Below are 23,413 nucleotides of genomic sequence, written 5' to 3' on the forward strand. Positions count from 1 at the left end.
AGCTGAATATTTAGACATAGGACATTTAGACATATTTAGACATAGGTCCTGAATTCTTTGAGATGTAACCTCTGGACATAAAACTCAGTAATAAACATGTTAAAGTATGTTTTTTCCCCCCAAAAAAAGTCACGTTCCACATCTGTTCCAAACCTTCAACAACCCCAAAGCCTGTCTGTGGCACTACCTTTCCTGTACACTGCTGGGACACAAATAGTCATAGGATGAAAAGGAACAAACATATAGCCAGATTCAGGTAGAGCGGCGTATGTTTAAGCGGGTGTAGCGCAGCTCATATGCGCTACGCCGACGTAAAATAGAGAGGCAAGGCCAGTATTCACAAAGCAGTTGCTCCCTAAGTTATGTCGGCGTAGCGTAAATAGGCCGACGTAAGCCCGCCTAATTCTAATTAGGAAGGTAGTGGGCGTGTTGTATTAAAATTAGCCGTGACCCCATGTAAATGACTTCCCGAACGAACGGCGCATGCTCAGAATCACGTCGAATTGACGCCCTAAGATACGACGGCTCAATGGCAACGACGTGAACATAACCTACGCCCAGCCCCATTCATGTACGACTTACGCAAACGACGTAAAATCCAACGGCAGTTCCGACGTCCATACCCTACACGACTTAGACCAGCTATTTGGTGGTTTATCTTTACGCCGGACGCACAACTTATGTAAATGGTGTAGCTTACTGCGACGGGCGCAAGTACGTTCGTGAATCGGTGTATCTCGCTCATTTACATATTCGACACGTAAATCAACGGAAGCGCCCCTTGCGGCCAGCGTAAATATGCACCCAAGATACAACGGCGTAGGAGACTTACGTCGGTCGTATCTTGCCACAATTCAGGCGTATCTGATTTAGAGAATCAGCGCATAGATTCGACGGCGCACATTTGGACTTACGACGGCGTATCAGTAGATACGTTGGCGTAAGTCTTTCTGAATCTGGCCCTATGTATTTCTGATTGTGTACTTCATATACCTAAAACGACACCCCAAGATGTTTTAATATCTGATCATCATGGTTGAGTTTTGTGAATTCTGTACCTTTAAAAAAAAAAAAATGTTGTAGCCCCTAATACCGCGGTGCCCAACCTGCAGCCCAGATGCCACATGGGGCCCTTTGACACTTAATGTATGGCCTTTAGGACCACTGCAGAAAATAGTATGTATTCTTTTAACCTAGGTCGTTATGTCGTTTTTTACTCAGCCCGGTGATAAAAAATTACTCTCTTAATTTACTTCTGTCACACCTTGTTACTTTTTGTCATTCCTTTTCCTCTTTTTATGTTTTTTTTTCCTTTGATCTTTTTTAATGAATTATGCTGAAAGAAATATTAAATGTGGCACAAGTCGATCTCATACATTTAATGTGGCACTGCCCTAAACTGCACAGATATTGGATGGAGAAAGCGGGCACCATTAATATGGACTTCCAAGCCAATGTCCCTTTAGACCTAAAATGGTGTATACTAGGTATTCTAGATGATTATTATCTAACGTAATTTACTAAGGCAGCTGTGAGTAGATCCATGTTTCAGACCAGGAGACTTATTTTACAATACTTGAAATTTTAACAGCTTCCGACCCATAGGGAATGGATTTACCACATGGGGGATGATGCTCTAAGGCTGGGTTCTCACTTAGTGCAGACGCGGCTCACAGCAGGGTTCCGAGGGGTCCCTGACGAATCAGTCTCAAATTTTGCCTGACTTCGGACCTGAAACTGAGCCAAAAATGCGCAGAACCCCCGTGCAATCCGCTATGTGGCGGCCACGGAGATGTGTAAACCGGCTCCATTGAGATCCGGGCACACTCTCCTGTCATGCAAATTAGATGCGGGGAAACCGCATTCCAATTCGCACTAGTGTGAACCCAGCCTCAGTCTAGATTGAGTTATTTTCCAGCATAGAGGGTGCCCTTGGAAATCTGAGAAGCTGTGGGGCAGTTGGCTAGCGGTACTGGGACTATCACCCTGTGATCTAATTGTAGATAGAATTCTGTAATTCTGGTATGTTTTTGCTTTACCTTGAAAGTCCTATGCAATTCCTTCATGTTTGCTGTAATGGTAGGCTGGGACCAGTTATGGATACTTGTCAATGTATCTAGATGTCTCAAATGTGTGGTAAAATACTGACGATTGTGGATTGGCTATGGTTTCTGTGCCTTTGATTATTGTTCTTTTACTCTGGAACACCATTGTTGTTATGGACTATGACTGTTAACATTTTGTTTATGCTCAATAAACTTTTTTATTTTGCTCATTTAAAAAAAAATGTGGCACAGCTTATTTTAAAGGGGTTGTAGGGAATACAAATGTGAAAGCATGCATTTGTAAAGGGCCTATAATAGTTGTAATCTCTAGAAGTCTCATGTAGTGGGACTCCAGCCTGCGACTGTCCCCTGAAGCATCTCCTCAGTCTTCAAAGTCTCTAATCCATAATCTATGGACTTCTCTTGTATTCCCGTTATCTTTAACCATTTCCTGTAGTATGTCGTCTTTCTGTGTAGCGTCACATTCACTAAATAATATGTGTGACCCTTTGGGGATGTCAGGGCACATTTGAGGCCCTTATATCAAGTTGACCATTGCTCTAAAAAATAGCACCACCTGAATACCATAATCATCATCAGGTCATCATGTCAAGGAACTTTTATGATTCTCAGGTCACAGATATGGAAGGAAAGTTCCCACCAGCACCAAAACACAATGATAGTGTTCTCATATTCACAGGCTATAAGCAATGTGTTGGGCAAAGACCTTCTTAACCTTCTGCATATAAATATGGTGACAAGCAGAATAATTTTCCAGCATGTTTTGGGATCTCAATCAGAACTTGTGTTGAAAATGTTCACAAAAACATAAAAACTCTATGCATATGGTGGAAATAAATATCCAGGATTTCAGCACTGCACCATCATGTTACACTATGACAAGTTATTAGATAGGAACATTTTTAAACTATCTTTGTACAATGTTACATATTAATCTATAAAGAGCAGGGTCCTCATATATTCTGTCATTTACATGTTATGCATGTTTCCTGTATACTGCATGTTACAGTGCTATGGCATATGATTGGTGCCATATAATACAATATTAATAATAATTCTGCAGAATATTTTCTATACTTCCTACAGTTTTCATATACCTCAACTATTTACACGTTTTTTTTATATAATATTTTTAAATAAATGTTTTGTTGCTCCCTTCTCTCTTGGGATAACTCAGGTTTTAATGCAGGATGTGATACACATTGAGATTGATTTACTGTATTTATCGGCATATAACACACACAGATGTATAACACGCACCCTAACTTTAAGAGGGAAGTTTCAGGGAAAAAAAAAACTTCCCACAACCCCCTGCGTATAACACGCAGGCACAGTTTACCCTCTATTTTCAGAGTAAAAAAGTGAGTGTTATAAGCCAATAAATACAGTACTTAAACTGGAGAGTGCAAAATCTGGTACAGCTCTCCATAGAGGCGCATTGCGGGCGGTATTAACCCTTTATCGGCCGCTAGCGGGGGTTAATACCGCACCGCTAGCGGCCGATTCCCGCGGCAATCCCGGCGGTATAACGCCAATATTTTTAGCGGCGGTATACCGCTGCCGCGGCTCCCGCCCCAGTCTGAAAGGGGCCTAAGGCCGGGTTCACACTGGTCTGACAAACGCTCCGACAATTGGAGCTCATGTCGCATGACGTGTAAAAATTAATATTTCCCTATGAGAGCCATCTTAACTGGTCCGACACAAGTCGGTCCAACTTTGAAAATGCTCCCTGTACTACTTTGGTCCAACTTTATTTCCTACTTCAGCCCATTGAATATCATTGAAGTCGGATCAAAGTAGGACCCTTGTCCTTACCATCCGACTTTTGACATCCGACATTGTGATTACAGCAGCAGTAAAAGGAATTTATCTCACTCTGGGATTGTTTTGATTGGTCAAAAAACAAGTCAGACTATCACAAAGTCAGATCAAAGTAGTATCCTGTTCATGAAAGTCGGATAGATATAGGATCAATGTAGGACCAATGTGGGACCGATGTCGCAGAGCAAAGTAGGATGAAAGTCGTCCTACTGTTGTGTAGTATTGTGTGAACCCAACCTCATTGTATTGCACAGGGCATGGTAGGATTTACCCTTGGCATAAAAACATGAAGGTTCAAAAGAGCAATAACTAATATGTGTATGTTGGTAAACATACTTGTGGTAGCCAAAATTAATACGTTTTACATGGTGCTTTTTTCTAATATGCATTATATGATTCAGAACAACAGAGAAAGAAGTTCAGAAAAACAAATTCCCAATAAACTTGAGCCATTAATAAAGGTCGAACAAAAATAAAATCGGTCTGCACCTTTCTTAAAAGCAGTCCCCTTTATATCTAAGTGCACATCAGAGCCCACCCTTATGTCATGGTCCCCATCAGAGTCCCCCTTACATCAGCATCCACCCATGAATCAGAGTCTTCCATATATCAGTGTCCCCATCAGAGTCCCTGTTATATCAGTATTCCCATCAAAATCCTTTCTTAAATTAGAGTCCTCTCTTATAACAGGGTTGCCTCCACAGTTCCCCTTACATCAGAACCCCCTTTACATTAGTGTCCCAGTCAGAGTCACCCATTACATCAGAGTTTCCTCTTACATCAAATTCTCCCTTATATCATAGTTTCCTCTTACATCTAAGTCCCTTCTTATATCAAAGTCCTTATCAGAGTCCTATCAGTCCTAAATGGAGGCGATTACATTGCTACAGGGGAACCTGTGCTGGAGACTGTGGGCCAGATTCTTGTATAATCTGCGGCGGCGTAGCGTAAGCCATTTACACTACGCCGCCACAAATTACTGGAGCAAGTGCCGTATTCTCCAAGCACTTGCTCCGTAATTTGCGGCGGCGTAGTGTAATTGGCCCGGCGTATGGCCACGTAATTCAAAGGGGGCGGCTTGTATTCAAATTAAGCGCGCCCCCGTGCCGATTGAACTGCGCATGCGCCGGGCTGAAAAATAGCCCAGTGTGCATGCTCCAGCTCACGACGGAAAACATCAATGACGCCGACGTGAGCGTCATTGACGTAAAGTCGTATTCGCGGACGACTTAGGAAAACAACGGAAAAAGCCGACGCGGACCCGACGCCATACTTAACATGGCATACGACGGACCTTCGTAAACTTGCCCCTCATATAGCAGGGACAAGTTTACTATTACGTAAACGTCGTAAATTCACTGCGTCGTCCGCCCGTACGTTCGGGAATCTCGCGTAAATAGCTAATTTGCATAGACGACGAGGAAAACGACGAGGCGACACCTAGCGGCGGGAAAAAAAATTGCATTGAAGATCTGACAGCGTAAGAGCCTTACGCCTGTCAGATCTAAGGGATATCTATGCGTAACTGATTCTAAGAATCAGTCGCATAGATAGGCCGGGCCAGATTAGGACTTACGACGGCGCAAATGGCGTTGCGCCGTCGTAAGCCTTTTAAGAATCTGGCCCTGTGTGTGTACATAGAGGACACGCCAGTAACCTGCAGACCAGATAACATTTGGGGGGGGGCAGGTTTGGTCCACGGGCCATAGTTTGGTGGCCCCCTGATCTAGTTTGACATGTAGCCTTAATAATATGTGACATATTTGAATGTGTACCAGAAACCTCAAATAATATATAAAATAAACTGCTGAAGTGACCCCTATAGCAGTATCACATTTTAAGTACCTCGTCACTCCTTTGTTGCTTTTGTGGGGCTCTGTTTAATGCTGGATCATGAGGCATTTCATGCCTTGACACTGGAGTATGCTTCCTGAACTGGTCGGCAGAAGATGGGCGCAGCCCCTATAAGAAACAAAAAGGTAACTCAAGAACAACGTTGTTCTCTCTTGCAGATGTAATGGATATTTCCTTCTATCTGGTGGGATGGCAAAAAAGATAAAGGACCAGAAAAAAAATGCCTCCTTACTCACACAGAGTACTCAGACAAAATCTCTAGATTAAACTTTTGTTCTATCAGCCTTCAGTAGTCATAATGTAAGATATTATTAGTCAAGCTGTATTCTGTAGTACCAGATTTCACTAGAAGTTGTATTAATAACAGTAGCTGCAGATCCCAGATAAAGCCCAGGAGCTGGCCTAATTGGGTGGCCATCAAAGTAACTGAATGAAAACCATTTACCATTGACAGGGGTGCTTGAGGGGGACTCCTATGCCATTTTAAAAAAATGGTGCAGGGTTTCCCTTAATATCCATACCAGACCTGAAGGGCCTGGTATAGAATTTGGGGGGACCCCCACGCAATTTTTTTTTAATTTTGGTTTGGGGTTCCCCTTAATATTCAGACCAGACCCAAAGGGCCTGGTAATGGACTGGGGAGGACCCATGCCACTTTTTTTTTCAATTAATTTTATCTGTATTGCCAGGACCCGACAATTCATTACAGCCGCAAGCAGTTTTAAATTACTTTTTTTCCTTTATAAATTTCATTTTGCTGCAGGGACTGTTCTGAACACGGGAAACATTTGCCACTTTACAGGCATACTATAGACACCCCCCAGGTATGAAATTTAAAGGAATATATCACTTGTATTATTTCACTTTAAGCATTATTAACCACTTAAGGACCGCCGCCTGTAGATATACGTCCACAGAATGGCACGGCTGGGCAGATGGACGTACTGGCACGTCCTGTACATCTACCCAGCCGTGGGTCGCGGGCGCGCGCCCTCGACCCGGTCCGAAGCTCCGGGACCGTGGGACCCGCGGACCCGATCGCCGCTGGGGTCCCGCAATCGGTCCCCGGAACTGAAGAACGGGGAGAGCCGAGTGTAAACACGGCTTCCCCATGCTTCACTGTGGCAGCTGCATCGATCGTGTCATCCCCTTTATAGGGAGACACAATCGATGACGTCACTCCTACAGCCACACTCCCCTACAGTTGTAAACACACAATAGGTGAAACATAACCCCTTTATCGCCCCCTGTGGTTAACTCCCAAACTGCAACTGTCATTTCCACAATAAAGAATGCATTTTAAATGCATTTTTTGCTGTGAAAATGACAATGGTCCCAAAAATGTGTCAAAATTGTGCGAAATGTGTCCGCCATAATGTCGCAGTCACGAAGAAAATCACTGATCGCCGCCATTAGTAGTAAAAAAAAAAAAAAATTATAAATAAATAATAAAACTATCCCCTATTTTGTAAACGCTATAAATTTTGCGCAAACCAACCGATAAACGCTTATTGCGATTTTTTTTTACCAAAAATATGTAGAAGAATACTCATCGGCCTAAACTGAGGGAAAAAAAATATTTTTTTATATATTTTTGGGGGATATTTATTATAGTAAAAAATATTGCATTTTTTTCAAAATTGTCGCTCTATTTTTGTTTATAGCGCAAAAAATAAAAACCGCAGAGGTGATCAAATACCACCAAAAGAAAGCTCTATTTGTGGGAAAAAAAGGACGCCAATTTTGTTTGGGAGCCACGTCGCACGACCGCGCTATTGTCAGTTAAAGAGACGCAGTCCCGAATCTCAAAAAAAGGCCTGGTCCTTTACCTGCATTTTGGTCCGGGGCTTAAGTGGTTAAAATCACTGCTCCTGAAAATACTGCAGTTTTTAAAACATTTTTTTGCATTGATACATGTCCCCTGGGGCAGGACCCAGGTCCCCAAACACGTTTTATGACAATAACTTGCATATGAGCCTTTAAAATGAGCACTTTTGGGTTTTCATGTTAGTTTCCCATAGACTTTAACGGTGTTCCACGGCTTTCGAATTTTCCCCAAACTCAGCATATTGTTCGGTGTTCGCCAGAACATCCGAACAACCAAAGTTCCGCCCGAAACTTATGCTTGGGCCGAACCGTTCGCCCATCCCTAGTCACTACGTTCGTGTTTTTTGGCCGACAATTGTGTGCCGTTTGTATGCAATACAAAATCCAGGCACACGCCCTTCGGACAAAAGTCCTACGCTTTGTAGGCGGGAAAATCCGATCGTGTGTACGAGGCTTTACTCTCACCTGTAGGGAGCGGTGGAGTTTTCTCATTAGGAAAGCTTTTGCAAACTAAATAATCTTTTAAATTTCAGTTTCTCTGTAATGCATAAAAAAAAAAAACTCACCAGCTGCTTTTCAACCTTTATCTTAATCCTTTCTGCTTCCTGTTTTCTTTGCAAGAAATCATTCCTAGAAATTGAGAGGTGAGAAAGGCTTAGAAATGTGTATGGACACGTGACAATGTGTGTGATGATTGGACTATAAACAAATTTCATTACCCTAAAAATATTTTTGTTATATTTTTGTAGAACCAAGTCAATACAAGTATATATTTAACCACTTTACCTCTGGAAGATTTACCCCCCTTCATGACCAGGCCATTTTTTGCTATACGGCACTGCGTTACTTTAACTAACAATTGCACGGTCATGCAACGCTGTATACAAATTATATCATTTTTTCCCCCACAAATAGACCTGCCTTTTGGTGGTATTTGATCACCACCGGGTTTTCTATTTTTTGCAATATACACAAAAAAGACCAACATTTTTTGAAAAAAAAACAAAACACAATGGGCCAGATTCCTAAAGGCGCGCGCAAAGTTGCGGCGGCGTAACTTTTCTTATTTACGTTAAGCCGCCGCAACTTAACACGCAAGTGCTGTATTCACAAAGCACTTGCGTGTTAAGCTGCGGCAGCGTAGCGTAAATTGGGCGGCCTAATTTAAAATAGGCGGGTAGGGGGGCGTCTCCTATTTAAATTAGGCGCGTCCACGCGCCGAACGTACTGCGCATGCGCCGGCCTTAGAAAAATCCCAGTGCGCATGCTCCGAATTATGACGGTGTTTTCGACGTGAACGTAATCGACGTAAATCCCCATTCACGGACGAGTTACGCAAACAAAGTAAAAATTTTCAAATTTCCCACGGTCACGACTTCCATGCTTAACATAGGATGCGCCTGCTTTGGGCAGCTTTATCTTTACGCTGGGAAAACCCTTACGGAAACGGCGTAAAGTGACTGCGTCGGGCCCGCGTATGTTCGTGAATTGGCGTATCTCGCTGATTTACATATTCTCGGCGTAAATCAGCGAGAACGCCCCCAGCGGCCATTTTAAAATTGCAATTAAGATCCGACTGTGTAATACAATTACGCCTGTCAGATCTTTGCTGCAAACCGGCTTATCTTGTTTTCTGCATACAGAAAACAGATAAGCCGGCGCAAAGTGTTAGTTATGCTGGCCTATCACTGATACGCCGGCATAACTCTTTCTGAATCCGGCCCAATATTTTTTACTTTCTGCTATAAAATATATCCAATAAAATAATAATAATAAAAAAAAAAAATGTCTTCATAAATTTAGGCCAATATGTATTCTGCCACATATTTTTCATAGAAAAAAAATCTCAATAAGCGTATATTGATTGGTTTGCACAAAAGTTATAGCGTCTACAAACTATGGTATAGCTACAGGAATTTGTATTTATTTATCTTTCTACTAGTAATGGTGGCGAGCAGTGACTTATAGCGGAACTGTGAGAGTATGGTGGGCAATCTGACACTTTATGGGAACCAGTGACACTAATACAGCGATCAGTGCTAAAAATATATTCTGTCGCTGTACTAATGACACTGGCTGAGAAGGAGTTAAACATCTAGGGCAAGCAAAGGGTTAAATATGTGCCCAACCAGTGTTTATGTGTGTACTGTGAGGTGCTTTCACTTAGGCTGCATTCACACCTGAGCGTCGGTCGTTTGGTCGTTTTTTTCCAGCATATTGTCGCGCGTATTAATGCTTATTTGCGCTTTTGCATACAGCGTCGTCCGACGTTTTTGTACTTCGACGTTTTTTATTTTAGCCAATAGGAAAAATGATCATCTTTTCATCACTTGTTACTATGTTGGTAGATTTTTTTTATCTTCTGCCTGGGTGAAAAGTTCTATTGATTAAAGCGACGAAACGCCCGTAGCAAACGCTCATGGTCACGCTAGTTGCTTGAATCGAGCGTTTCCATTACTTTCTATGGGAAATGGAAACGCTCAGATACGCCCAAATCGCCCGATACGCACGACAAAAAAGGGTCCGGAACTTGTTTGAGCTTCAGGCGTTCGGCGTCAGGCGTATTGGCGTGCAGATGTGAACCATCTCCATAGGGAATAATGTATTTTTTCCCCTCTAGCGTATTTGAGCGTCGCGCTTCAGGCGACAAAACGCTCATGTGTGAATGCAGCCTAAGGGATGTAATGGTGTTTGGTGGAATATAAAGTGGGATGGGAAACAAAAACCGTCACATCCCCGCTGACAGGACAGAGCTCTGTATTGTTTACATACACAGAGCGCTGTCCTGTCTTCCTAATTGCTGATCAGCGGGTGCCGGTGGTCATCCATTGGCCGGCACTCGCTGATCGGCTTGTACTGTTACTAATCACAGTACAGCCAGCGTGCCTGCGACGTGGGCGCGCCCCCTACCCAGAGAAAGCAGAATCCTGCACTGTAGCAGTGAAGCTACAGTGTGCAGTCAGCAAGTGGTTAATACTTAAGCCCCATACACACTATCAGTTTTCCTGATGGTTTTCTCTTCAGGTTTACCAAAACCATGTAGTACAAGGACCTGCCTGATTGCATTGAAATTGAAACGCTTAAAGCGGTTGTAAACCGCATAAACTATAAACATAATAAGATGAATAAATATATTATGTATACCTGTGTGTGCAATATACTTTGCATAGTAAAATATCAGTTTCACTGCATAGTAGACAGCTCAAGGTGTGTATACTCCAAAAATTATGGGCCAGATTCACAGACACTTACGTTGCGCAGCGGTGGCGTAACGTATCTGATTTACGTTACACTGCCGCAAGTTTACAGCGTAAGTGCCTGATTCACAAAGCACTTACCTGTAAACTTGCGGCGGTGTAACGTAAATGCAAACGTAACGTAAATGCGCTCGGCGCAAGCCCGCCTAATTCAAATGGGGCGAGCACCATTTAAATTAGGCGCGTTCCCGCGCCGAACATTCTACGCATGCTCCGTGTTTAAATTTCCTGATGTGCTTTGCGCGAAATTACGGCGCCCCGATGTTTTTTTTTAACTGCGACGTGCGTTACGGCGTTTCGTATTCCCGGACGTCTTGCGCAAAAAAAAAAAAATTTTTTAATTTGACGCGGGAACGACGGCCATACTTTAACATGTCTAATCTAAAGATAAGCCATGTTAAAGCAGGTGTAACTTTGCGATGGGAAAAACCGACTAGCGACGACGTACGGGATTGCGACGAACGCGCGGAACTTCGTGGATCGCCGTAACTAGTCATTTGCATATTCTACGCCGACCGCAATGGAATCGCCACCTAGCGGCCGGCCTAGAATTGCATCCTAAGATCCGACGGTGTAAGTCAATTACACCTGTCGGATCTTAGGGCTATCTATGCGGAACTGATTCTATGAATCAGCCGCATAGTTAGGACGGGCGGATCACAGAGATACGCCGTCGTATCTCTTCTGTGAATCTGGCCCTATGTGCTTAAAAGACTGAATATATCACTGTTGTACAGCAGCTGTTCAGAAGTATCAGTGCAGATATAAAAAAAAGAAAAGGAAATAAAAACTGCGCTACAATACTGTAATTCTAACACCCTGTTAAATACTGTACTATAAACAAACCAAATATAGGTGCAAGTGCAAAAAAATCTCCAAAGAGCAATAAATACACATCTCGTTCAGTGAAGCACTCTGTATCACAAATTCATAATAAACATATCAAATACTTATAAATCTGAAATAAAAACTGTCAGGATACTGGTTTGTTTAGTTTGTATGAAGAGCAAGTTGGCCTCTAGATGGTGCATGACCTCTAGCTACCTGGGCACTGGTTTGCTCAGATTGAAAAAATTGTTAAAGCTGTGCTCCGACCAAAAAAATAAATAATTAAAAGCCAGCAGCTACACATACTGCAGCTGCTGGCTTCCATCAGCTGTCGGGTGCTGCCGCCACCATTGCGGGTGAGGGAACCCAGCAGTGTAGCCTTTCGGCTTCAAGCCGGGAACCCTACTACGCATGCGCGAGGCCCCGCTCCTCTCTCCTATTGGCCCCGCAACCGGGGGAGGAGGAGGGAGCCCCAAGGTGACGTCCCGTGAGTGGGAAAGGATACCTGTCAAAGACAGGTATCCTGCCCCCCTCCCCCCCGAAAGGTGGCAATTATGCCACCGGAGGGGGGAGGAAGCAGATGAGCTGAAGTTCCACCCTTTAAATAGGGTGTTTGGAATGGTATACCGCTCCTGATGCCATCTAGTGATGAAACATGTTGGACCGCAGCATACCTTCCGAGGTTGGTCTTCTGAGTGGATTCCATGACTCGATGGGTCAGGGCTATTTTGGCGGAAATAGGGGGACCTACTCAATTTTGGGTGGATGGGTATAATGTTATGGCTGATCAGTGTGTATACATAAATATAAAACGTAGTGTATCTTTTGAGGCAGTACATACACATGCTGTGGAGAGTCGATGCGGTGGTTGATCGGTGACCCATGGTGAGGCTGGTAATCATAGGGTTTTCTCTGTATGTCATTCAGCCTTGCGTAATAATGGTTATATTGTCCATGTCCATGTATCCTTGCAGCTGCAGGTTTATCAATAACCTCCATCCTGTGTCTCCAGTTTTGATCATGCACCTGAACAGACACAACACTGTTATCCAGAGCTTCTAAAATCATAAACTAGATAGATAACAGGACAGAAAAGTGGAGCAAACATCAAAATTCCAGATATATTTTTTCAAAGTGGTACCAAAAATATCAGGAATAATCTGCTTGCGATGGACAACAATTCTACAATGTCTTTTCCTCACTTTGATTTAGAGCACTTGGAATATTCCATGCATAACAGTTAAAGCAACACTACACAAAGGACAAATAATCACCATAACAGGACTGTGATGTTGCACTCGTGAAGGGGGCTTCCATTCTTGCCTATATGGATAGTCAACTCTTCTCTGAGGCGTCACCACTTTCTGTCTTTCTTGAACTTTGACCCTTTCATTTCTTGGAACTTATCGAAAAATTAACAATTAACAATGTATGACATATAAATCTCTAAAATTCTGTGTTATGTATAATAACTATAAATATCAAGAATGGGAAAACTTAGGCATAGTATGAAGTTTAGTAAGACGTTTCTAAGTAATATGCATCTACACCAACATCAAAGGGGTCTCCATAGTGCTTTATATAAAGTATGGGAAGGGTGTACAAAATGAAATGAAAGCAGATCACAATCAGGAAAAGGGAGAGCTTCTGAGGCCCCGTACACACGTCCGAGAAACTCGACGAGCAAAACACATCGTTTTGCTCGTCGAGTTCCTTGTGAAGCCGCCGAGTATTTTGGCGAGCCAAGTTTCCCCATTGACTAACGAGGAAATAGAGAACATGTTCTCTATTTGGCTCGACGAGTTCCTCGTCGGCTTCCTCGGCCAAAAGTGTACACACAACCGGGTTTCTCGGCAGAATACGGCTACGATCGAGTTTCTGGCTGAATTCTGCCGAGAAACTCGGTCGTGTGTACGGGGCCTGAGGATATCCAATGTAATGCTGAAGACAAGTCCAGGAAGAAGACTCTTTAGGAGAGATTTACTAAAACTGGTCCGCAAAAATGTGCATAGAAACCAATCAGCATCTAACGTCAGCTTGTTCAGTTAAGCTTTAACAATAATACCTGGAAGCTGATTGGTTTCTATATAGAGCTGCACACGATTTTGCATTCTCCAGTTTTAGTAAATCTCCCCCTTTATGTATTTTAAGCTCAATTGACCAAAGCTGGTCATAGATGATATTTTTTGTTTAGTTCGGCCAGTGAGCTAAATGAAAAAAGTGAAGTGGATGAAGGAATTAACCACCCACCCCCCACCGGGACATTGTATTCTGACAGCAGGTCTACACTGATCAGCAGCTGCAGTCGACAAAAAGTTTCAACAGAAGTCGATTTAAAGATCGACTTCTGTTGAACATGGATGACCACACATGGATCAAGTAGTCCCTGCTGAACTGGCCAAATTTCAATTCATCTATAGCCAGCTTAAAGGGGTTGTAAAGGTTCATTTTTTATTTTCTAAATAGGTTCCTTTAAGCTAGTGCATTGTTGGTTCACTTACCTTTTCATTCGATTTCCCTTCTAAATGTTTTTTTTCTTTCTCTGAATTTCTCACTTCCTGTTCCTCCTCAGGAAGTTTGCCCCCATCATCTGAGCCATTCTGGCTGGGGGTTAGTCAGCGTGCTTGCCCCCTGACTTTCCCGCAGGGATGTAGTCCCAAGGGAGGGGGCGAGCACGCTGACTAACCCCCAACCAGAACGGCTCGGATGATGGGGGCAAACTTACCGAGGTGAAACATTTAGAAGGGAAATCAAAGGAAAAGGTAAGTGAAATAACAATGCACTAGCTTAAATGAACCTATTTAGAAAATAAAAAACAAACCTTTACAACCCCTTTAATAAGTTATAAAGTGTTTTTGAATAATGATAATTGCATCAGTATACTTTGGCCCTCTTTGCTGATAATATACTGTATGTCTTTACTGCAAATATCTTTTATGATTTAGGGAATTTAGCCTATTGGGAACCATGTCAATGCCCCCTTATGGTGTCAAAAATTCTGATTATTTTGCTTTTATTTATAAATGACAGGACAGCAACATTTTGGATTTTCACAACTGTCACTTCTTCTAATGACTGTTAATTGAAAGGAAATGTAACTGTAATGTCAATGAGCTGTTTAACTGTGCATTGTCTCTGCATTGCTTTGTCTCCCTTGTCTGTCTCCCGGGCCGGGCTTACATGTTTGGGCCGCTCTTCCTGCTCCACCACCTCTCCTTATTCCTTGTGTGTTAGGTTGGGGGGGCAGGGCGGTATCTGAGGTGTGTGTGTATGCGGAGGCTGACATGCACGTTTAACACATGTGCAAAGATGTCACACATGCAGCATCATGACATCACCGCGTTGGCGCCATCTTAGATTCGCCACGCGGGATGCCAGGCGGCTGTGGGAGTATATAAGGGCTGGGAGCAGTCATCTGGCACTTTTGAGCACATGGCTTTGACAGCACAGTGAGATATGAAGGGGAAATTGTTCTCTACTATAGCGGCATCTGAATTGGTATTGCTGGTCTATACTGTGGTCTGTGCAGTGATGGCATACCCCGGTTATCTTTTTATACCTTAGACCCCCATTGGATGACTTTTCTTTTTGGATGCTTTCCTTCCTCTTCCCCCAGTTGACTATTGGCCACAGCAGTGTAACACATGAGATGTGAGATTATAATATCCAAATTAGGTAAATTATTTTATCCTCATTCTGAATTGTTTGTAAACTCTGTACCTGATTTTTGTCTGGCCTGGTTTATGATATGGACCCTGTTATGCCCTGTACACACGATCGGACCTTTGTCCGACCAAGTTCACATCAGAATTCCGACGGAATTCCATCGGAGTTCTCTATGCAAACTCCAACGGAATTCCTCGGAATATCCAATGGAAAAACTCAGATGGGCATACACACGGTCGGAATTTCCGATGGAAAAAGTTTGATGGACTTTTTCCATCGGAAATTCCGATCGTGTGTATGAGGCATAATCTATATTTTTTTTTTGCCTTTCGCTGTAGGGCAACATTTTTGCTTTTCATCCCAGGTTTATGAGTACAACAGATTTTTCTTGGATTCCGTTTTCTTTGGGGGCAGTTTGGCCTAGAGCCTTCCCAGCTTTAACCCCCTAACCACATTGGTAACATCAAGTATTACTTTTTTGGATTATGTGCCCAGTAAGCGTATGTGATTATTTTTTGCTGCAGGAGATACTGTTGGTGTGGAAGGGGGCATATACCTGGGATTTACTAGGGTGTTTCATTTTGTGTACTCATTTATCAATATAGATAATATACCATAGGTGAAATACTCCAGGTAGGGTGTCAATGTATTCTGCGCCTTTCCTTGTTTGGCTCTTGTGCCTGCTCCTAAGACCAATCTTTTGGCCGCCCATCATATATGAATATTAGTGTCTGAATAGGCAAGCATTTTTGAATAATAACATATTGTCATACTTGCTATTGGAATGTACATTCAATGTTATATGTATTTATTTTTCTTGTTTTTGACTTCAGTGATATAAAATACCCAACCGGTCCAAAAGAATCAATGGTATTCACAAAGCGTGTTGACATCTGCATGTGGAGAGACTATTGATTCAGTAGTTGTCCGTATCTTTAAATCTTTTATAGTATTTTGTATGCTTTTATTGGTGTGCATTCTTCCTCTAAACTAAAACGTATAAACTGGATAATTAACATTTATAATATTTTATGTGTGTATTTTCAATACAAATTTTTACAACTTTTATGTATATTCCTTGATTTAAAGAAGGGAATACAGCAATTGTGAGATATGGGCTACCTCAGTGATTATACAGCCAACAGTGATTTATTGTATCGGGTCACACTTTATGAAATTTGTGCCCTTGCAGACAGAAGTAATGCGAGGAACATTTGGACAAAACTTGAGATTGATTTAATATGATATTTTTATAATTAGGAGACAAGCTCTTACAGGTGATGGCTCACACTAGCAGGACCTAAAAAGTAAAATTTAGTCCGATGACTGATCTGCCGATTTGCGGATGGTTAGTATGGTACTTTGACAGCCAAACGGTCATCCAAAAGCCATACAGGGTTTGAAATCCGAAATAATTTTCTTTAGAAAATCTTTTCAAAGAACTTTCGTTCGAATTTTGCACCATTAGTGGGACACAGCAACTGTCGATTTTCGTGCGCCCATCAAGTTTGAGTGGAAATTTTTAGAAAAATGTAAGATTTTTTAATCAATGATGGGAGACTCCTATTAGAAATATAATCAAAAAATAAATGTGCATGAGCACAAGAAAAAAAAGTTCTGGAAAGAAAAGAAAATTCCCGAAAAGGAAAGAAGATTCCCGGCCACAATTTTTTTTTCTGTAGCAACATGAGCTGAAATTGAAGGCTTGGTTGGTCGAATTTTTAAATCAACGGTGGCATCATCGGATCACATAACGCACACAATTTCGGATTTTTAGGGAAAAAAAAATCGGAATTCGATCCATGTATGGCCTGCATAAGGCTGCTATGTTGTCAGTGCTGCTACCATGTGAGCTTTTTATACTCTCTAACACGACACAGATAAGGTTAATAAAAGTTTTAAATATTACCTGGAGATGCTTTTGGGGTGACTGGTCCTCGTGCTTGTTTCACAGGTGAAGGCTTTTTCTTATGCAGCACAGTATGGCTGAACTCCTCCTCTATTAACTGAAAGACCAACATGACATTTATTATATCATTCATATACTATACTATGACATTTCAAATATGGACAGCAAAAGAATGCCCAGGAACGATATTTGATTAGATTAAAGTATATCTAAAGGTGAAACTTGTTGTGGGGGTTGGATAGAATGTAAAATGATTAGAAACCCTGCTATGTATTTATTGCTGGCTCTGTCTCCTCTAGGAATAATCACTCTCCTTGCTGAATGAGTGAAGCCTCGTACACACGACCGAGGAACTCGACGGGCGAAACACATCGTTTTCCTCGTCGAGTTCCTTGTTAGGCTGTCAAGGAACTCGACAAGGCAAGTTTCTCCATTCCCGTCGAGGAAATAGAGAACTTGCTCTCTTTTTCGCTCGTTGAGTTTCTCGACAGTTTCCTCGGCAAAAAAATATCTCCCAGCAAGTTTCTTGCTGGTTTTTGCCGAGAAACTCAGTCGTGTGTACGAGGACTCAGAATTTTTTTTGACATTTTTAGAAATCTTCCAATGGTTCAATTTCTTCCATTTACAGAAATCTAAGGGGAGATTTAATTCACTTTAGAAAGATTTGCTCTTAATTTCTTGTTGTATCTACAGCACAGGAAATTAATTAAAATCTCTTGAATGGAACAACAGGTTGCAAAAATAAATAAATAAATACAATAAATAAAGTGAAAAAAAAAAAGGGTTTTAAACTCATGATTTTCAGGGAGACAATAAATAATTCGTATAAGGGCATGATTTCAAAATGAAAACCCCTGCCCAAACAGCAGTGGTAATGTATTGTAAAGCATCCCAAACACATTCACAGTAAAATCAAGGTCTTACCATCACCTAGTTCACAAAATAGAAAGCAGCTGGCATTTTGTTTGCATAAGAACACTTGCAAACCCACCTAAATGTACATCAACACAAGGAGAATGAAAAAAAATAAGATAACATCTAATTTTGTTAATCTGATGATCGATACTCCCTAGTCCACTTTTCTACTATATCCGTTACGTGAGTGTCAAGAGGTTAATATCTGGATAATCAGTGGCATATGATGTGTCCTTCTAGTGATTGCAGTCCTATCTCCAAAAAGATAATTACTCATGGGGAAGAGGACAGTGACATCAGCCAGGGAAGGACCTCTTCCCTACAGGCCCAGACACTTATGTGGCCTTGTAGCAATATCCCCAAAGCTTCCAAGTTAAAGGGGTTGCAAAGGCAGAAAGTTTTTGTCTTAATGCATTCTATGCATTAAGATAAAAAAACTGTGTGTAGCAGGCCCCCCAGCACCCACTAATTACTTACCTGAGCCCCATCTCTCGCCAGCGATGTCCACAAGTGTCTTAGCCATCCAGGACACTCCTCCTGATTGGCTGAGACATAGCAGTGGTGCCATTGGCTCCCACGGCTGTCAAAGTCAAACAGCCAATCAGGGGAGAGGGTTGGGGGGCGAAGTCAGGTCAGGGCTCTGTGTCTGAATAGATACACGTAGCTCGGACTCGGTTCAGGTGCCCCCATAAATTTGGTATTAAAAAAATAAAATAAAAAAAAAGAGCCTTTACAATGACTTTAAATATACTGTAGAAGCATCACAAGGAGAACTTATACTTAACCTACCTCTGGTGTCAGAAAATTGCATATGCGTTTCTCTAAAAATGGCTTTTTCAATATAGAGCTGACGGATGGTCGATCACGTGGAGAGATTTTAAAGAGATGAGAAATAAGTGTTCTCAGATCATATGAATATCTTGGGGAAAGGGGATCATACCGACCACGGCAAATTTTCAGTACCAGCTGTCGCAAATTGCTTGATTCAAACTAACAGAATTAGAAGAAAAAAAAAACGCAAATCAAGGTTAGTTTAAAGGAAATTCAACGTCTAAAATAAATACATTTATATATATATTAGATCTTAATAATATACAAGTACTGGATGAATTATTCAGCACATGTTTCAATGTAGGATATTATACTGTATATATGGGATAAAGCATACCCTGTGTATGTGTTATTCAGAAGCAGGCATACCTATGATCTCATTCCTTCATATACATACTTTTTATGCATGGAATTTACAAAATCTCCCTGTGCTTTTGTGGGTTTCCTCCATACTCTAAACGTATGGTGGTAGGTTAACCACTTCACCCCCGGAAGATTTTACCCCATTCCTGACCAGAGCACTTTTTAAAATTTGGCACTGCGTCGGTTTAACTGACAATTGCGCGGTCGTGCGATGTTGTACCCAAACAAAATTTGCATCCTTTTTTTCCCACAAATAGAGATTTCTTTTGGTGGTATTTGATCACTTCTGCGTTTTTTTTTGTTTTTTTTGCACTATAAACAAAAAAAAACATACATTTTGAAAAAAAAAAAATTTTTTGCGATAATAAATATCCATAATTTAATCAGTTTAGGCCAATATATATTCTTCTTCATATTTTTGGTAAAAAGCATATATTTATTGGTTTGCACAAATGTTATAGCATCTACAAACTATGGGAAAGATTTATGGCATTTTTATTTTTTTTACTAGTAATGGTGGTGATCTGCATTTTTTAACAGTACTGCGACATTGCGACGGACAGATTGGACACCTTTGACACTTTTTTGGGACCACTGACAATTTAATTATACAGCGATACAGCGATCACTGTATAAAAATGCACTGATTACTGTGTAAATGTCACTGGCAGGGAAGGGGTTAACGCTAGGGGCGATCAAGGGGTTAACTGTGTGTTCTCTCAGCGTGTTCTAACTGTGTGGGGATGGGAGTGACTAGGAGAGGAGACATATCGTTTTTCTTACTTAGTAGGAACAAACAAAGTTTCCTCTTTCCTGACAGCACAGGGATTTCTGTGTTTACACACAGAAATCCCTGTGCTGGCGCTCGTGCACGTGATCATGTGTGGCCGGTGGTGATCGTGCCCGCCGGCCACGCGCATCAGGTTCCCCGCCGTGCAGCGGACACGCGCACCCCTCTGGTGGCGGAAAAAGAGAAGGACGTAACCGTACAGGAGTTCGCCCAGGGGAGCCATTCTACATGAGCCGTCGGGAACCGGTTAATTGCCTCCCCTCTAAATTAGCTGTTCTATGTGTGTACAAATTGGCTATGCACATTCTGCATGCCAGTCCCAAGCCTGAGCAATTGCCAATTGGGAGGGTTGAGAAATGATCTGGCAATGAAACAAAGGCCCTCAACCGTATCAAACGTGTGCAGAGAGCTGGCCTGCAGTAATGCCAAGAGTCAGAAAGGACTAAAAGGATACATTTATAACAAGTCTTCCTTTACAAATTACACTACTTACAGGATGTTTAAGGGTGCACAGTTCATATAACACACAGCCAAGAGACCAGATATCCCTTAAACAAAAAGACAATAAGGAAAAAAATAATATTAGAATTATAATTAGACCTACAGGTATAACTTCCTTAGCTAAAGCACTCAATGTATCTACAGGTTTTTTTTTTTGTTTTGTTTTTTATATTACATGTCACTTACGTCTTATTATTATAAGGCCTGTTTTCACAAATTTCTGGAGAAAGGTAATAAGGGGTCCCAACACACGTACGAGCCAATTCCATTGTGCTTGATAGGGAAAAATAAAATTGTAATATTCTTAATAAGTATAATACATTTGTATAACTGCAGGAAAAAAAATCTAAGTTGTAAAGAATAATTAAGCCGGTCACATGATCATTAGACGCATAGGGGCCAGATTCACAGAGCAAGTACGCCGGCGTATCTACTGATACGCCGGCGTACTTTCAAATTTCCTGCGTCGTATCTTTAGTTTGAATACTCAAACCAAGATACGACGGCTTCTGGGTTTGATCCGACAGGCGTAGGGCTTTGTACGCCTTCGGATCGTAGGTGCAATACTTTGGCGCCCGCTGGGTTGAGTTTGCGTCGTTTTCCGCGTCGGGTATGCAAATTAGGGATTTACGACGATCCACGAACGTACGCGTGGCCGTCGCATTTTCTAACGTCGTCTGTAGTCGGCTTTTTCCGGCGTATAGTTAAAGCTGGTATTTTGCGGCGTATAGATAGACTTGCCATGTTAAGTATGGCCATCGTTCCCGGGTCAAAATTTGAAATTTTCTTTTTTTTTGCGTAAGTCGTCCGTGAATAGGGATGGACGTAACTCACATCTAAGTTAAAAAAATGACGTTGTTGCAACGTCATTTCGTGCAAAGCACGGCGGGAAAATTTGAAACGGAGCATGCGCAGTTCAATCGGCGCGGGGACGCGCTTCATTTAAATGAATCACACCCCCTACCCGCCGATTTGAATTACGCAACGAGAGATACACTACGCCGCCGTAACTTACGGCGCAAATTCTTTGTGGATTGTGGATGCAAAGAATTCAAAAGTAAGTTACAGCGGCGTAGCGTATCTCGGATACTCTGCGCCTAACTAAATGTATGTGAATCTGGCCCATAGGGAGTTTGTATGGCTGCATGATTTAAACAGACAGCAATAGCAAGTGTGGAGATAAGCATAAAATAATATTTTTTTCAATCAAATAATTTTTTTAATAATCTACATACAGTTCCGACTGTTGTGGGCAAGCAAGTAAAATTCATAGGATGCAGTATTACTATTTACAATGGCATAGGCAGGTTTGTCTTTAAAATGACACATCAAAAGAGAAATAAAACCATTGTTTCAAATGTATACTTATTATTATTAATAATTGACATTTTATATTATATCATATTTCCATGTCTATTTTCCAAAGCATCTATTCATTGTAATATATTTATGAAATTGTATTGTGAAAGCCAAGAAGAGTTTCTTTCTCTACCTACATTTCCTGATATTTGTTCTTCCAGCTGAATTTTATCAATAATCCCAGTATAATCAGCCTAAAATGTTAGGGGCAAATCCACAAAGATCTGCCCTGGTGCAGCGTATCTGACATATGCTACGCCGCCGTAACGTACTTTTTTTAGTTTGAATCCTGAAAGAATTTGCGCCGTAAGTTACGGCGGCGTAGTGTATCTCTCGCGGCGTAAGGTCGCGGAATTCAAATTGGGCGGGTAGGGGGCGTGTTTCATTTAAATGAAGCGCGTCCCCGCGCCAAACGAACTGCGCATGCGCCGTCCCTAAATTTCCTGCCGTGCATTGCGCTAAATGACGTCGCAAGGACGTCATTGTTTTGCCGTGGACGTAAATTACGTCCATCCCGATTCACGGACGAACGAAAAAAAAATTAAAATTATACGCGGTGAACGACGGCCATACTTAACATTGCGTACTCCACCAAATAGCAGGTATAACTATACGCCGAAAAAAGCCGACTAGAGACGACGTAAAAGAATGCGAAGGACGCTCGTACGTTCGTGGATCGTCGGAAAAAGCTAATTTGCATACTCGACGCGGAAAACGACGTGAACGCCACCCAGCGGACGCCGAAGAATTGCATCTTAGATCCGAAGGCGTACGAAGACGTTTGCCTGTCGGATCTAACCCAGATGCCGTAGTATCTTGTTTTGAGGATTCAAAACAAAGATACGACGCGGGAAATTTGAAAGTAAGCTGACGTATCAGTAGATATGCCGGCGTACTCGCATTGTGGATCTGCCCCTTAGTTTTGAGGAGTTAAGCCTCGTACACATGATTGGATTTTCATCAGACAAAGCGTAGGACTTTTGTCCGAAGGGCGTTGGCCGTGAACTTGTATTGCATACAAACGGCAAAGAATTATCAGCCAACAAACACAAACTACGTGGTTTTTCAGCTCTTTAGCGCCACCCTTTGGGCACCTTCTGCTAATGTTGTGTTATGGCGAGCATTGCCTCTGAGCATGCGTGTTTGTACTTCGGAGATTTGCCCGAAGGACTTGTGTACACATGATCAGATAATCCGACAACACACATTTGTTGGCGGACAATTAGTGAGATCATCAAAGTGTACAGATAATAGAGGATGCTGACGCTGTGTTCACAGCATCTTCCCGCAGGGATGTAGTCCCAAGGGAGGGGGCGAGCACGCTGACTAACCCCCAGCCAGAACGGCTCGGATGATGGGGGCAAGCTTACTGAGGAGAAACAAGAAGTGAGAAATTCAGACAAAGAAAGAAAAACATTTGGAAGGG

General features: G+C 42.0%; 1 protein-coding gene across 2 annotated transcripts in view; it reads right to left on the bottom strand.

Moving 5' to 3' along the window:
• Positions 1-23,413, bottom strand: part of LOC120929110 (serine/threonine-protein kinase Nek5-like) — an 81,876-nt gene that overhangs the window by 25,264 nt on the left and 33,199 nt on the right. For both annotated transcript variants that reach the window (XM_040340338.1, XM_040340337.1), the window contains exons 7-14: positions 20,815-20,901; positions 20,621-20,675; positions 18,933-19,133; positions 17,229-17,325; positions 12,928-13,055; positions 12,495-12,679; positions 8,135-8,198; positions 5,733-5,849 (exon numbers count right to left, since the gene is read on the bottom strand). In XM_040340338.1, the coding sequence (XP_040196272.1) occupies positions 5,733-5,849; positions 8,135-8,198; positions 12,495-12,679; positions 12,928-13,055; positions 17,229-17,325; positions 18,933-19,133; positions 20,621-20,675; positions 20,815-20,901 (934 nt within the window). The remainder of the gene's footprint in view (positions 1-5,732; positions 5,850-8,134; positions 8,199-12,494; positions 12,680-12,927; positions 13,056-17,228; positions 17,326-18,932; positions 19,134-20,620; positions 20,676-20,814; positions 20,902-23,413) is intronic.

The sequence above is a fragment of the Rana temporaria genome, chromosome 2, assembly GCF_905171775.1.
Source record: "Rana temporaria chromosome 2, aRanTem1.1, whole genome shotgun sequence".
Lineage (NCBI taxonomy): Eukaryota > Metazoa > Chordata > Amphibia > Anura > Ranidae > Rana > Rana temporaria.